This window comes from Chlamydotis macqueenii, chromosome 28, assembly GCF_036417535.1.
Source record: "Chlamydotis macqueenii isolate bChlMac1 chromosome 28, bChlMac1.mat, whole genome shotgun sequence".
In the NCBI taxonomy this organism is placed as follows: domain Eukaryota; kingdom Metazoa; phylum Chordata; class Aves; order Otidiformes; family Otididae; genus Chlamydotis; species Chlamydotis macqueenii.
In genome coordinates, this window is record NC_141583.1 from 1068219 (window position 1) to 1081588 (window position 13370).

The 13370-nt window shown below is 42.4% G+C and overlaps 3 protein-coding genes across 3 annotated transcripts; 2 read left to right on the forward strand and 1 right to left on the reverse strand.

Moving 5' to 3' along the window:
- The first annotated feature begins 2019 nt into the window (after nucleotides 1-2019).
- Nucleotides 2020-3736, forward strand: LOC104483501 (feather keratin 4). The gene is made up of 2 exons (XM_010125290.2): nucleotides 2020-2085; nucleotides 3366-3736. The coding sequence occupies exon 2, from the start codon at nucleotides 3389-3391 to the stop codon at nucleotides 3734-3736; it is 348 nt and encodes a 115-aa protein (XP_010123592.2). The 5' UTR covers nucleotides 2020-2085; nucleotides 3366-3388.
- A 6619-nt stretch (nucleotides 3737-10355) lies between these two features.
- Nucleotides 10356-10694, forward strand: LOC104483500 (feather keratin B-4). Its single transcript, XM_010125289.2, has one exon. The coding sequence runs from the start codon at nucleotides 10358-10360 to the stop codon at nucleotides 10688-10690; it is 333 nt and encodes a 110-aa protein (XP_010123591.1). The 5' UTR covers nucleotides 10356-10357; the 3' UTR covers nucleotides 10691-10694.
- Nucleotides 10695-12196: 1502 nt separating this feature from the next.
- On the reverse strand, nucleotides 12197-12922 carry LOC147597218 (uncharacterized). The gene has a single exon (XM_086768145.1). The coding sequence runs from the start codon at nucleotides 12920-12922 to the stop codon at nucleotides 12197-12199; it is 726 nt and encodes a 241-aa protein (XP_086624271.1).
- Nucleotides 12923-13370: the final 448 nt, after the last annotated feature.

Here is a 13370-nt window from a genome sequence, read left to right on the forward strand (position 1 = left end):
AAAAAAAAAAAAGCTGTGAACTTCTGATTCACTCACTTTAATTCATATCAAAGATCAGGCTATTAAGTCTTTCTGACAGTACAATAAAGTGTCTGGAGTTAGAACAATAATTATTGTAATTGTTTTCAAGGAAGGCTCTAGACGTCTCTGAAAATGTTGTTAGATCTTTTTTTTTTTTTTTTTTTTTTTTTTAAACTCGTAGTCTGATTTTAAAAGCATCTTGTGTTTTCCAAGCAGAGCTTGGATGAAGGATGAATTAAAAGAAGCTCTAAAAATAACCTATGGATACAGTTATGCAAATTAATTCCTCAAATAGCTGCTAGATACCAGCTGCTATAAGGGAAATTGTTTTTTAAAAAGCTTTAGAATATGGAGAAGTACTGAGCAATGGACAGAGTTGGTGAAGCTGAAAAAGGCTGGGGCAATTTATCTGAGAATCTCCTCAAAATATGGCTTAAACAAAATCTTGAGCTATTTTTTAAATTAAAAATAAAATAGCTGTAGTTCCTGCAGCCAGGAACAATGACATAGATTTCAGAACACAATGACAGACCTACACTCCCAAATCTTAATAATATATTATTACTGAAGTGATATGAGAATTCAAATATGGGTCACATCTTAAATTTGCACATGATTTGATACTTTGCATACCTAGCACATAAAAGCTTCTGATAAACTTTGAAGTTCTCAGGAACCTATGACCAAGCCAAACAAGTTTCTATTCCCAGGGGATCTTCACAAAGACACTCCTAATTTAGAGATGATTTACATGTCTCAGTAGCTAAAGGGCTAGGAGAGCAAAAACCTCAGGACTAATCTCTGTGTCTAGGATTGCTTATGCATTTTACCCCTTTGCTATTTATCCTGCAAGCCCCCTCTACAGAATAGGCTCAACTTCACCGAGCAATCCAAAGACTACTGTATAGTGACAGAAAAAACAGACTGCAACTGAAGAAATTATTGACCCTTTATATACTGTTGACACTTCTCCAACTGGCTGCCACTGGTCTGTAACAACAAATGCACGCTGCAACAGGAAAGGAACAATTCTTACATGGGACTCCCCTGCCTCCGCAGCTGTGTTTTGCAAAGCCCTATCTTTTGCAGAACTCTTCTTTGAGAACAAACGTCACGAAGCAATGCACTGTGTTTATGCATGCCAAAGTTAACCTAAAGATAGCTGCTGATGTTTCGAGGTCTGAGATAAGAATAAAAGTGGATTCTTTAGACAAAGAGCTCCTAAGAGATCAGGCGCAGTTAGAGCCAACCAGGAAAGATCCTGTACTAATCAGATTTGTGCTTCAGACTCTTCCACAGAAGTGTTATCATTTCATATTACCTCATTAGACTGGACTTCTAATACTCTTTTTTGTTTCTTTTTCTATGTCAAAGAAGCAATACCTTAAGTGTTTTTCTGGTTCTATCTCGGCCTTTACACAGAGCCATAACACCTTTCAGTTCCTTCCAACTCTTACAGGGTTCTTCAGTGTCCTTCCCTTTTAATAGTATTTGTGCTGCTTTCATTTTAAGGCTGGAGTTGGGTGTGAATTCTATGTATTTTCCTCGCCGTTTTCTGAAAAAAAATCCATCTCTCTTCTCTTATCCCTAAAAGCACCTTGAATTCTCAAACTACAAGTGGTCATGGCTTGACTTCCAAAAGCTGAAATTCTTCATGATGTCCAACAGTATTACCTTGCAGAGGAGGGTAGAAGGGACTGCATTATGTAAATTACACTTAATTAATCTCCTTTAATGACAGCAGGCAGATCCAAAAGGGTTTTGAAGGCAGAATAAATTATTCTGAATTAATCATTCTAGTGTTCCCAGAAATTAACTTCAGCTAGAATATTTTAAGATGAAAGAAACTTGTGGTCAGATAGACATGCCATAAGATAAGGAAGTGAAGCAGTAATAAACACAAATACTGAGGCAAAGCACCGTGTAATCAGCAGTGGCTCGTAAATAACTCCATGCACAAAGAAAGCCCCAAGTTGTTGGGCAACTTGGGACTCAGTATAAAAACCTGAGCAGCTCAAGGCTCTTCCATCCATTTCTCTTGCCTTCTTTGCCTAGGTGAATAAGGTAAGTTTGAACCCATTTGTTCTCTCCTTATATGTTGAACTGCTGCCTTGATGATTTTGTAGCTTTTCTTCACTACTGTTGTAGTACATTCGGCCTTTTTCTCAGAGGGACAAAGGGGTTTTCACATGAAAAAGGATGTTTTCTGTTGGTGGTCAGTTACAAAAATCATTGAATGGGGAAATCAGCTATAAGTTAGCTGGTTAGGTCTGTGCATTCAACTTTGGGATCCAAGCAGTCCTGCAGCTAAACTGAAAATATTTGTAGTGAATTCTTGGGTCTGTTCAGAGTAATGTGCTGGTCTGTGGAAAATGCAGCTAAGGCCAGAAGATCAGAAGAACTGTCTAATGCTGGCAGTCCTGAGTCGGCAGCTCTCCAAGTAGAAAGCAATCTGCCTTTGAAACTCAATTCACAGTTTTTCCACAGGCAAGGACTGACTTCTAACCAGTTGCTTCTCCATCCTTCAAACAATTGTGGAGAGATTTGCACTTTAGCTTCTGAGATCTGCTACTGATTTTAATATTTATAGCAATACACAAATATTGACATCTTCCTGAATTCAGCTGTCTGTCCTTCCATTTCTTATTGAACAAATTTTAAGTGCTTAGGCTCCTATTTTCCACTTTCTGAAAATGGGAGAATGGCTCCAAGATGGAACATGCATGAGAGGAAGCAATAGGAATGAAATGGGAAAGGTTATTTGCTATATTACCTTTAGGTAGGATGCTTGCTACCATTGCCTATTTAACAAAGAGGCAAGCCTTGGATCAGGAATAATGAACTGAGTCTTACCTGTTCCAGCAGAGCACCTTCATCTGAAGGCTACAGAGTCAACCTCCATTTCTCTAGGACACATAGACCTGTAATAGTTTTCCTGTGTGCAGCCACAACTGCAAGGGGAAGTGTTGAAAGTGCTTTTTCCCAAGGGTAGTGGTATGGCTGTGCGGTTAGGGCGCTCTCTGCAATGTGGACGAAGAGGCTTTCAGCACCAGCATGTATCCTGATTCCTGGGTGAGTTGACTAACCATGGAGGCTTCAGGGTAAGTTACGGACTGAGATGCACCAGTGCCTCCTTCCCTAGCAGTTGTCTTAAAGAAAATGCAAGCTCAACCCTGTTTTCAAAGTACTTCCTTTGGGTCTTGTGAAAAATACAATCTTGCTCCCCATGGAATCTCTTGTTAGCTTATTACATACTCCCCTTATGAGAGAATTTCAGCTGTACAAATAGAGTTTTATTTAAATTCTTGTATGGCATTTCTTTCTTACTTTTTTTTGTGTTTCAGACTTACTGCCACACACCGCAGACATGTCCTGTTATGATCTGTGTCATCCAACCTCCTGCGGCCCAACCCCGCTTGCCAACAGCTGCAATGAGCCCTGTGTCAGGCAGTGCCAGGACTCCACAGTGGTGATCCAGCCCTCTCCTGTGGTGGTGACCCTGCCCGGACCCATCCTCAGCTCCTTCCCCCAGAACACCACTGTGGGATCCTCAGCATCTGCAGCCATTGGGAGCGCACTCAGTGCTGGAGGGGTCCCCATCTCCTCTGGCAGCTCCTTGGGATTTGGGAGCTTTGGGTACCCAGGTCTGGGCAGTGGGTACAGCCGGCCGTCCCGTCGCTACAACACCCACCGCAGTGGCTTCTATGGGCCGTGATAAAGTGTGAGGAGCAAGCAGGAAGAAATGACCAGGAACGCTGAAGCACGACCCGAGGCAGGACTTTGCTAATGGCCATGGTTTTCAGATGTGATGTTAGACACCCATAACCTGAAGATAATGGAGCTGTGGGAGCTTGGCATCTCCTAAAATCAGGCCTTTGCTTGTCTTAATTTTGTTATGCTTTACTTTGTATTTCTGATCAAATGTCTTGTTCTCTTATGCTTTTTTTTTGTATTTGACAATGACTAGGTAAAATATGTAATTATTAGAAACTGTTCTGCGTGACTGAGTTAGTACAGTCTACATAAGCAACGAAGAAGGAAGATCTCATTTTGCTAAGTGTGCCATTGTGAGAGGGATAAGCGGGTACTGTCCTTAGTGGACCATGGAAATGTGTTCCTTACACTTTACATTGCTTCCTTCCATTCCTCAGCCTCATTAAATTTGTGCTGCATCATACTCCGAGTGTGCCTGTATGTCTGTTCCCAGCCTGTTTTCCAGTTTGTTTGTGGTGAAACAGGCCCCTTTGCAAGTCACTCGTTCCAGAAAACACTGTGCAAATAACTTTATGCCAATCGCCAAAGGAGAAAGAGTGAGATTCCAGTTGTGGAAAAATGTTTATTTTGTCTATACATGGTAAATCATGCACAAGGCAACTTATCAAAGGCTAGAAAGAGATTATGTTCACTTGCAAGAAGTATGTCTCCTGTTGCTGGATAAGCTGGAAATCTTAAATTGAGGGAGCTGCTTCTGTTTATACTTTAAAGACCCTTTGCCTACTGTACTGTGGAAATGGGAAAAGGCCCTTTAACTGTTTTGATACTACTCTTTTTATGAGAAAATGTTTGTTTTGAGATGGATGTCTTTGAAGAGCAATGGGAATGGGGCAATAGGCTGATTTGAGAAGGGAGATGAGCTTCCCTTCAATGAGAAACGGAATAGCCTCACTTCAGGGAAAAGCTCACTGAGGGGAAATAGTTTCTCCTTATCCTTCCATAGATGCAATAGACAAGAGTACCTACGTAGAAAAGAGGATAGAGGCGTGCAGTAAAAAGGTCCACAGGGCCATGAGGAACACTAGAAATTATAGGGATAAACCTGGTTTTGAAGAGCTACCTCCTCTCATCTGTTCTCAGCCTACTGCACAAGTAGAATATATGTGCTATTACCTGGGCCACCTGGAAGGAGACTATGGCTTGCTTTGCCCTATCTGTGATAGGAAGACCCTTTAAAAGAAGGGTCATGTGATGCTTTTCCTCAGCACAGCTGAGTTTTCTCAGGGCAGAGGTGGTGAGAGAGAGAGAAAGCAAGCTGGTGCAGCCCAGAGCTTTCTGATGGGTGCAACACCTCTTGGCAGCTGAGATCAGGCCCTGGTAAGTCTCGAAGGGGAGGAAGAGAAGACTATGTGGTGTTTTTGCAAGGGAATTGGTCTCTGAAATTTGCTGGCCTGAGACGTATGTCTGGGAGAAAGAGATTAAAAGACTTCACCTTCTAATCCTTTTTTAGTATGTTTTTATAAATTGACTCCTATCTGTTGTCTCAAGTAGATCTCAACTTTATCAGGCATTACTTTGTTCTAGCTTGATCATCTGTGTTGTAATAAAGGTGGTGTTTAGAGACAGGGAACTTTGGTCCCTAAAGCAAGAAGGTTTGAAAAACTCTTCCTGAAGGCTCTGGATGTCCTGTCAGCCCATATGACTCACAGCCTGGCATATGTGAAATTTCTTGCTTGGAGTCTTTGTCTGTGTTTGTACAGACTGATGCTGAACTGTAATTAAAGCCAGGGAAAGATGTTGACCAAGTTATATTGACTGCAGTCATTAGTGGAGCTAAATTAAAGGAGGTACATCGGTTTTATGAAAGAATTAATAATTTTAAGGAGTAGATTTTCTTAATAAACAACAGAAGAGAATGGAAAGCTGCCAGTATAATATTATAATACAGCAAAAGGTTGGTCTGAATCAAATGTGTAATACATTTTTTTGCCATCTGAACTGATGCTATTCCTTGATCAAAGAGGATGCATTCCAAAGAAGTCACTGTTCCTTTGCAGTTGTAAATAGCTTTCTCTTATGGAAGTCAGCCTGTGTATCCAACACAGCAGAGAAGTTACATTCCAGGAGTATTGACATGGCTGGAAAGAGTTATGGCTCTGTGATACAGTGAAGGTATCTTTAACGTATTCAGGTGGACAGATCATGACATTTCTCATGGCAAAGTAAATTTTCCTGCTTTTGCAGTCCCCTTCTGCAATTCCCTGCTAAGCTTTCTTCTAATCAACTGTTTCAAACCTCTCTGCAGAGGTAAGCTCTGTGCACATACACTCTTTCCAAAGTTAGGATTTTTCTTCCAAGTGTTCAGAAATTGTAGCAGAAAGGTCTGGCATGCAGCTCACTACTACTACAAAAACAAAACAAAACCAATCCTCAAACATCATCTCCCCACTTCATTCCTGTACTGAACTCCAAACTGCCTTCTTTGGGTTAAAAGTTGTCTTAGCAAAAGTGCAGCACAGTCTCAAAATAAAAGGTTTCTCTGATTGGTTTTGTAGTTAATCAGAAAGTGTTTTATTCCCTGCTGCAGAACATAAGTTAAATTGTCGTGTTACAGAGAAAATTCTCTAGGGAAGACAAGCTCAGGCGCTGCTTCCCAAGCTGTTATTGTGCTCGCTTTGGAAATGTTGTGTAGACTGGGGTCTACGTAATCAGGCAGTGTGTGTGCAATAACACATAGTACTAGACAATAAACCAGCAGCATAAAACCAGTGCACGGTAGAGTACATACGCTCTGAATGAAAGAACTTTCTGTATCTTCTATTCTTCTGTTTATAAACTTGCATCTGTTAATATCTATCACTGAATAGTTGGAACAAGTTTGTCACACAGAAAGAAGTACAACATGAGCTCTTTTTGCAAGACACTAAGTACTTGTTGCTGCTGTCAGCGAAAAAGTATTTCAATACCGAATTTTATAAAGCTGGAACCAGAATTGTAGCGTCTGCTGTGTGTACAGGGATAAGGGAAGAGACAGGAAGACTCTGAAGAGCAAGAGGTTTTATAGTTTTCTCAGCCTGCCTGGAGGAGCTGAGACATTCTTGCACTTTTACTAACTAGTTCCTGCATTTTTTTTTCCTTGCATATGGCTGGGTTCCCACTAGAGAAGTTGTTTTGTTTACTGTTTATATTTATTGCCTGGACTTATCCTGGCATTGGATGAAAACCACGATCCACGGTGTCTCTTTCATCTGTTTGGTTTGCATCCATTAAATATGCCTGGCTCCATTATTCTGGCTCCACCTTCCCAATATGTGGATGAGTCAAAATTCAATTTGGTTGGGAATTTTGTCTGCTCTTTTGCATTTTGGTCACACTGGCCTATGGGACTACCACCTGCTGTCACAGCAAGAACTTTTAATTTAAGATCTGAGTGTGCAATTTCATCCCTGATAAGTGACTGTGAGATTCAGGATTACTACGCTTTGTAATATTCCAACGAGCAGTGTGCCAAAACTTTCAGCTCCTGGGATGAGGAGATTGAGCCAGCCAGGCTAAGCTGACATATGATCACCTTCAAGACAGGTCTTATGATTCTTTTTGTCATCACTATTCCTTTTGATGAGCTTTCAAAACCATATGCTCCTCTTACTGTTAACAGATAGTTATTGCTATAAAGGAATATGCTTTTTAACATTTTGTTACTGCAGTTGTGTGTCTGTGTGTGCACTGGTAAGAGCATTGGGGAAAGACTGGTAAACCTCAAGGGACAGGAGAGCTTCAGTCAGTAGTGTCACTGATGGGGGTAATCACACACCTGAGGACATCCACTGATTGGTGATTGAAATGAGCTTTTTAACGTATGATTTTGTGCAAATACTTATTTGTATTTTAACTAAAAAATGAAAGGAGTCCAGTTTGTGACACCATATAATGGGAGGAAGTTTGTGAAATTTATTAGTAATCCTGGTCACAAATTTAAAATGTTGATCATGTTCAAAAAGTGTCACATACCCTCATATTTTCTGATAATGCATTATTTACATGTCTGAGCAGTTGACGAAAATGTGTCATGAACTTTGAAGAATTTTGTTCTTCAAAAATATATAATCAGTATTTACTTCCCAGGAGATCTTCATGAAGATACTCACAGTTCAAAGATAATTTGCATGTCTCTAGCCAAGTGATTTAAACATGAAGAGAGGAGAGATTGGAATACTCATCCCTGTCCTAAAGTCTACTTATGTGTTGTATGCCATTGCTTTTTAATCTAGAAATTGTCTTTGAAAAAGAAATTGAATTGTTGCACGTTGCAATGCTCTTTAAAACCATGCAAAATGAAGATGACATTATTTACTTTCAAAAGAGGAAAAAAGAACAAGAACATTATAAACTTTGTAAGGAGCTACCATTGGTTTGGAGTATAATTTTGTATAATAGTGCAAGACACAGTAGGGGAAAATAATAATTTACTGGCAAATGCAAAACAGTTTGCTGTCTTTAATGACCTCATAGGTAAGATTGTGCAAGACTTTGAGAATGCATGTGAATTTTAGGCTAGTCAGACACAACGGCACTCAATCTAACCAGAATAGTTTTCCTCGAGTTTGATGTAGGAAGAAAGCTAAAACTGCAGACTCCTTAGATTAAGGACTTTGACTCTCAGTTCCCAAACAGAAGAGCTGTGACTCAAATTCCTTCATGGAAGTGTAGTAATTTAATATTAAATTAATAGATCAGACTGCTGATACTCTTTGATCCTGTCTCCTAATTCAAGAAAGTAAAGCAATATTTTCCTTCAAATAAGTAAGTGCCTTCAAGACAGGTATTCAGCTCTGCTAAGTGCTTTCTGTAACAATTGTATTTTCTGAATTTGTGGGGCTATCTGGCTGTCTGTGGCAAGCCTACAGCCCAATTCAGCATCAGAAATAGTAACTTCTGCCTTTTTCAGAGTGAGATGTGTCCAAAACTTAAGTTCTCGGTGAAGAGGGAAGGGGCATTTCACAGAGGACTTCACATGCATCTTTCCCAATAGATGTATTCATCTGTGTCAAATGACTTAATTTGCATATTTTGTCCTTTGGATGCAAAATAATTTCTTTAGTAACCCAGATGAATCTGTTGATCTGACCAGGAATTAACTGAGCTCATAAGATTTTAAGATAAAAGAAACTTCTGTAGTGAAATGCATGCGTTATCGTGAGGAAATTAAATCAAGGGAAATACAAACAGTGCGGAAAAAGTAAATCATCAGCTGGGAATATTTTGCATACAAGAAGTCTCTAGCAATTGGCTGGTAAATAGCTACATGCACAAAGTATGTCACAGGTCCTCAGGCACTCTAGGACACAGTATAAAAGCCAGCACAGAGAGAGCTGCTGCCATCTACTTCTTCTGCTTTATTCTCCGTGGTGAGAAGGGTAAGTCTGAGCCTGCTTACTGTCTGTCAATGTCCTTTATTGTTGCCTTCATTGTATTTTATTTTTACACTGTCTTGTCTATAGCTGTCCAAGATTTATGCTCTTTACTGGTGTGTGTGGGAGACCTGCAAGTAGCTCCTTCTCTAAAAGAGGGCAGCTGCTCTCTGAAGGGTGGCTATTGCTGGAGACAGGACTTCAGACTCATTTTTTTGTCTGTGTCACTGGATCATTTGGTTCCAAGATGTTCAAACCTCTGCTTGGCAACCAGAAGTAGATGTGGAGAATCTGTACACAGATTTTGGCTTTCTTATAGCTTTTTCTGTAGCTAGATAAGTAAGTGGGCTCAAATTTTCAGAAGCGTGCTGAACAATGCTGAAAGTGTATTCCTTCTTGCACCAGGATACTGTGAAAATAATCCTTCCCTGTTCCTAAGCACTTTGGGGTGAGAAATATATGAAACACCTTCTTCTAAAATGCTCTGAATGCTTTGGCAGTGGATCTCCATTGCAGCACTTCAGTAACCTGTAACTGAAATATCAATAGCAAAGCTTCCACCTGTTCTATTTGCTTGTCAAATTATTTTGGACACCATCAACTTGCATTCCCCCTCCCCTTCAGAAACAGGCAGAAAGCTGCTTTTCTCTTTAAGACTGGTGTAAGAGGAAATAAGCACAAAGAAAAGGGTATTATTAAATAAGAATTAAGCAGAATATTTGTTCTTTTGCTGTTTAAGAGACAAACCCATCTGCTGGGAGAATAACAGCTCCCTTTCATGGGTGAGTGTCACATTATCAGGTTAAGCTCCTCACTTCTACACGCTGAGGAATTTTTTTCTTCTTCCCTCTGTTACGGGGCAAAGTTTCTCCTAGCTGTATCGTATGGAGATCATAAGCCTTGTCCCTCGCTTCCCACCTACCGCAGGGCTGCACACATCCTGGAGGAGGGTTGTAGGAAATGAGCTGTCAAAGATTGCTCAGGAGCAGGCAGAGCTACTTCTTGAGCTGTCCTCTGTAGCGTAGAAGAGTTGGGGTTTCATTGAGATCTCCTTTCAACCTACTACTAACACATTATTGAATTCTTCACATAGTCTCTAGTTAGTTTCTTGCACTCTCTATCATCTTAGTGGCTTAATTACATTACTATAATTGCAATTTCTTTCTTCTATTTACTTCCCTGTGTTTCAGACTTAGTTCCATCCCGCAGACATGTCCTGCTATGACCTGTGTCCTCCCACCACCTGTGGCCCAACTCCGCTGGCGAACAGTTGCAACGAGCCCTGTGTCAGGCAGTGTCAGGACTCAACGTATGTGATCCAGCCCTCTCCTGTGGTGGTGACCCTGCCCGGCCCAATCCTCAGCTCCTTCCCCCAAAATACCACTGTGGGATCCTCAGCATCGGCAGCTGTAGGGGATGCTCTCAATGCCGGGGGGGTCCCTATCTCCTCTGGCAGCTCCTTGGGACTCGGAAGCCTTGGACACTCAGGTCTAGGTGGCCTTTATGGGAGGTCCTACCGTCGTTACAACCGCTGTGGGCCGTGATAAAGCCTTGGGGAAAAAGCACAAAGGAACAACCAGAAGCTTAAAAGTGTGATTCTGATGCAGGACTGAGCTCATGACCATGGCCGTATGCTTGCTGACCACCCTCAGCTTTTCCCTAAGCTAATGGGACTGCAGGAGGTTGGCATTTCTGATTCAATGCCTTTCTCTGTTATCAATAAGGTGAAAAGTGTAATTTTTGTCGTTACATGCAGGAGATGGGTGTCCAGCTGAAAAGCATTGCCTTGAAATGGATGACTAGTTTTATCCATATTCAACCCTACTACTTTCTTATGCTGTACATTTTAAAAAATTTTTCTTCTCACTCATTAAATTTATGGCGCATCATAATATGTGTGTTGCAATGTTCTTCCTCTCTCTTCCTCTTTGGAGTCTTCTCTGTGAGAAACTTGCCTGTTCATAAATTGTCAGTACCTGGCAGATCTTCATTTGAATCATACCATCCCCATCAGCAAGGAGGTAATCATAAGTAAAGGTAAGCAATGAGTAGTACCCCTTTTTTGGTAGAGTATGTTTTAACTTAGTCACGTTTATTTCATATTGTACTTAAAGGATAATTCCTGGCTAACCATCAATGGGATGAAACAGGGGAAAGCTATTGCTGTCTTACAGGCAGCATATCTTTTCATCACTTGCTATGCCAGTTCCTTGGAGCTCATAAAATCCCAGCGATCTCTGGTATTGTTTTCATACTCACTTTAGATTATGAAGCAGATTTTGCCATTAGCAAAGAATGGTGGCAAATATCAAGAAGAACATTCAAAAATGAACAAACTAAAGAAAAGGTTATGTATGATTCTTCCTTTGTTGGTTTAGGAAGGCTGCAATTGTGCAGTAATTGGTTGCTAAATGACGTGGTGATCTGGGGGCCTTTGGGCTGTCACCAGAAATTCTCAGAGCAATAACAATTACCCTGCCTGCTCTGAACCTTGGAGAAGAAAATGACTGCTAAATTGCTAAACAAACATTCATTAAGATGATGCTGTTGATGCCTTAAGGATCCCAATTAAACTTTCATTCCACATACTAAAGAGAGATGGAGCAGGGCAGATTGTTTGATAAGTTAACTCAGCACACAAGGGAGTTTTGCTCCAAGAGGAGGCTAAAGGGCAAAAGAAAACCAGAGAGGCTCTTGTGCAGCACCAAAGGGTTTTAATGGGAAAAAGAAGCAGAGCAGCCAACTACAGAAAATCAAGGCAATACAAGAGGAAATGCGTGATGCAGGTATTCTGGTACCAGTGCCCTGCTCGGGACCCAGGGAACGGCTGAGGTGATGGAGGGATGCAGGGGATACTGAGGCACAGCCACGCAGCCAGGGCACGCTGTGGCACAGGGTAGTGGGATGCTGGGCACACACAGCCTCCTCCTGTCCCCAGGTGTCAGGGCAGCTGATGCACGCTGCTGCTCCCCATGGCTCCTGCTCCACATCCTGCTGCTGTGGTCCTTGCTTCAGGGCTGTTGGTGGTTCTGGGCACCATCTTGGGGACTTTAGAAAGCCCCACAGCTCCCACGGCGGGACCTGCCCCACCTCTGGGCTCCAGGGAGGTAATACCCAGTGCCACAGGAGGAGAAGCCAGAGCCGTAGGATCTCCCACAATTGCCAAAGCTGCTGGACCCATATTGGCCCCCATAGCCCAAGGAGCCCCCGTAGCCTATGTCATTTCCATAACCTAGGGAACGGCCATACCCCAGGGAGCCCCCGTAGCCTCCCAAGCCAAAGGAGCTCCTGTAGCCCTGGGAACCCCCATAGCCCAAGGAGCCCCCCAGACCAAAAGAGCTCCCATAGCCCTGGGAACTCCCAGAGCCCAAGGAGCCCCCATAGCCCCCCAAACCAAAGGAGCTCCCATACCCCCGGGAACCCCCAGAGCCCAAAGAGCCCCCATAGCCCCCCAGACCAAAGGAGCTCCCATAGCCCCAGGAACCCCCAGAGCCCCCAAAACCAAAGGAACTCCCGTAGCCCCGGGTACCCCCAGAGCCCAAGGAGCTTCGGGAACTGAAGGAACTCCCCACCCAGCCTGGGCCTGATGATCCCACAACGCTCTCCTGAGGAAAGGAGCTGAGCACGGGGCCCGGGAGTGTCACCACAGCCGGTGGGGGAAAGATCACTGCTCTGGAGTCGGGGCATTGCTGCACACACGGCTCATTGTAGCTCTCGGCAATCGGCTGAGGGCAGGTCACCCCGCAGGGTCTGAAGGACTCGCTGTAGCAAGACATCTTTCTTGTGCTGGCTGTGAGTCTGCAATGCACAGCAGTAGGCAGGTTTCAGACGCAGAAATTTTCACCTGATTCTAGATACCTGTGCTTACTTAAAGTCAGTGCAAACCGTGACAACCCAGAGTTTGTTACCTTGCGAAGTATACCTACACCCAGTCAAATAAACCACATTCTGGACTCTTTATTGTCAAGAGCCCCTGGATGTCATGCAGAGATGCAGATATCTAGTGTATGGTGAATCCCACACTTGATATCACTGCTCTTGCTTGTACCATGATGAATCTAATTTATTAAGACCAGCTGAAAAGAACTGAATATTGGTAATGTATTTACAGCAAGCTGGGAAATGAAGTGTTAGATACAGCCAGCTATTTCTATTGTTTCATATTGCTTCCCCAGGAGCACTCAACTTCCAAATAGTAATATTTGGTCTTATGGGACACATACT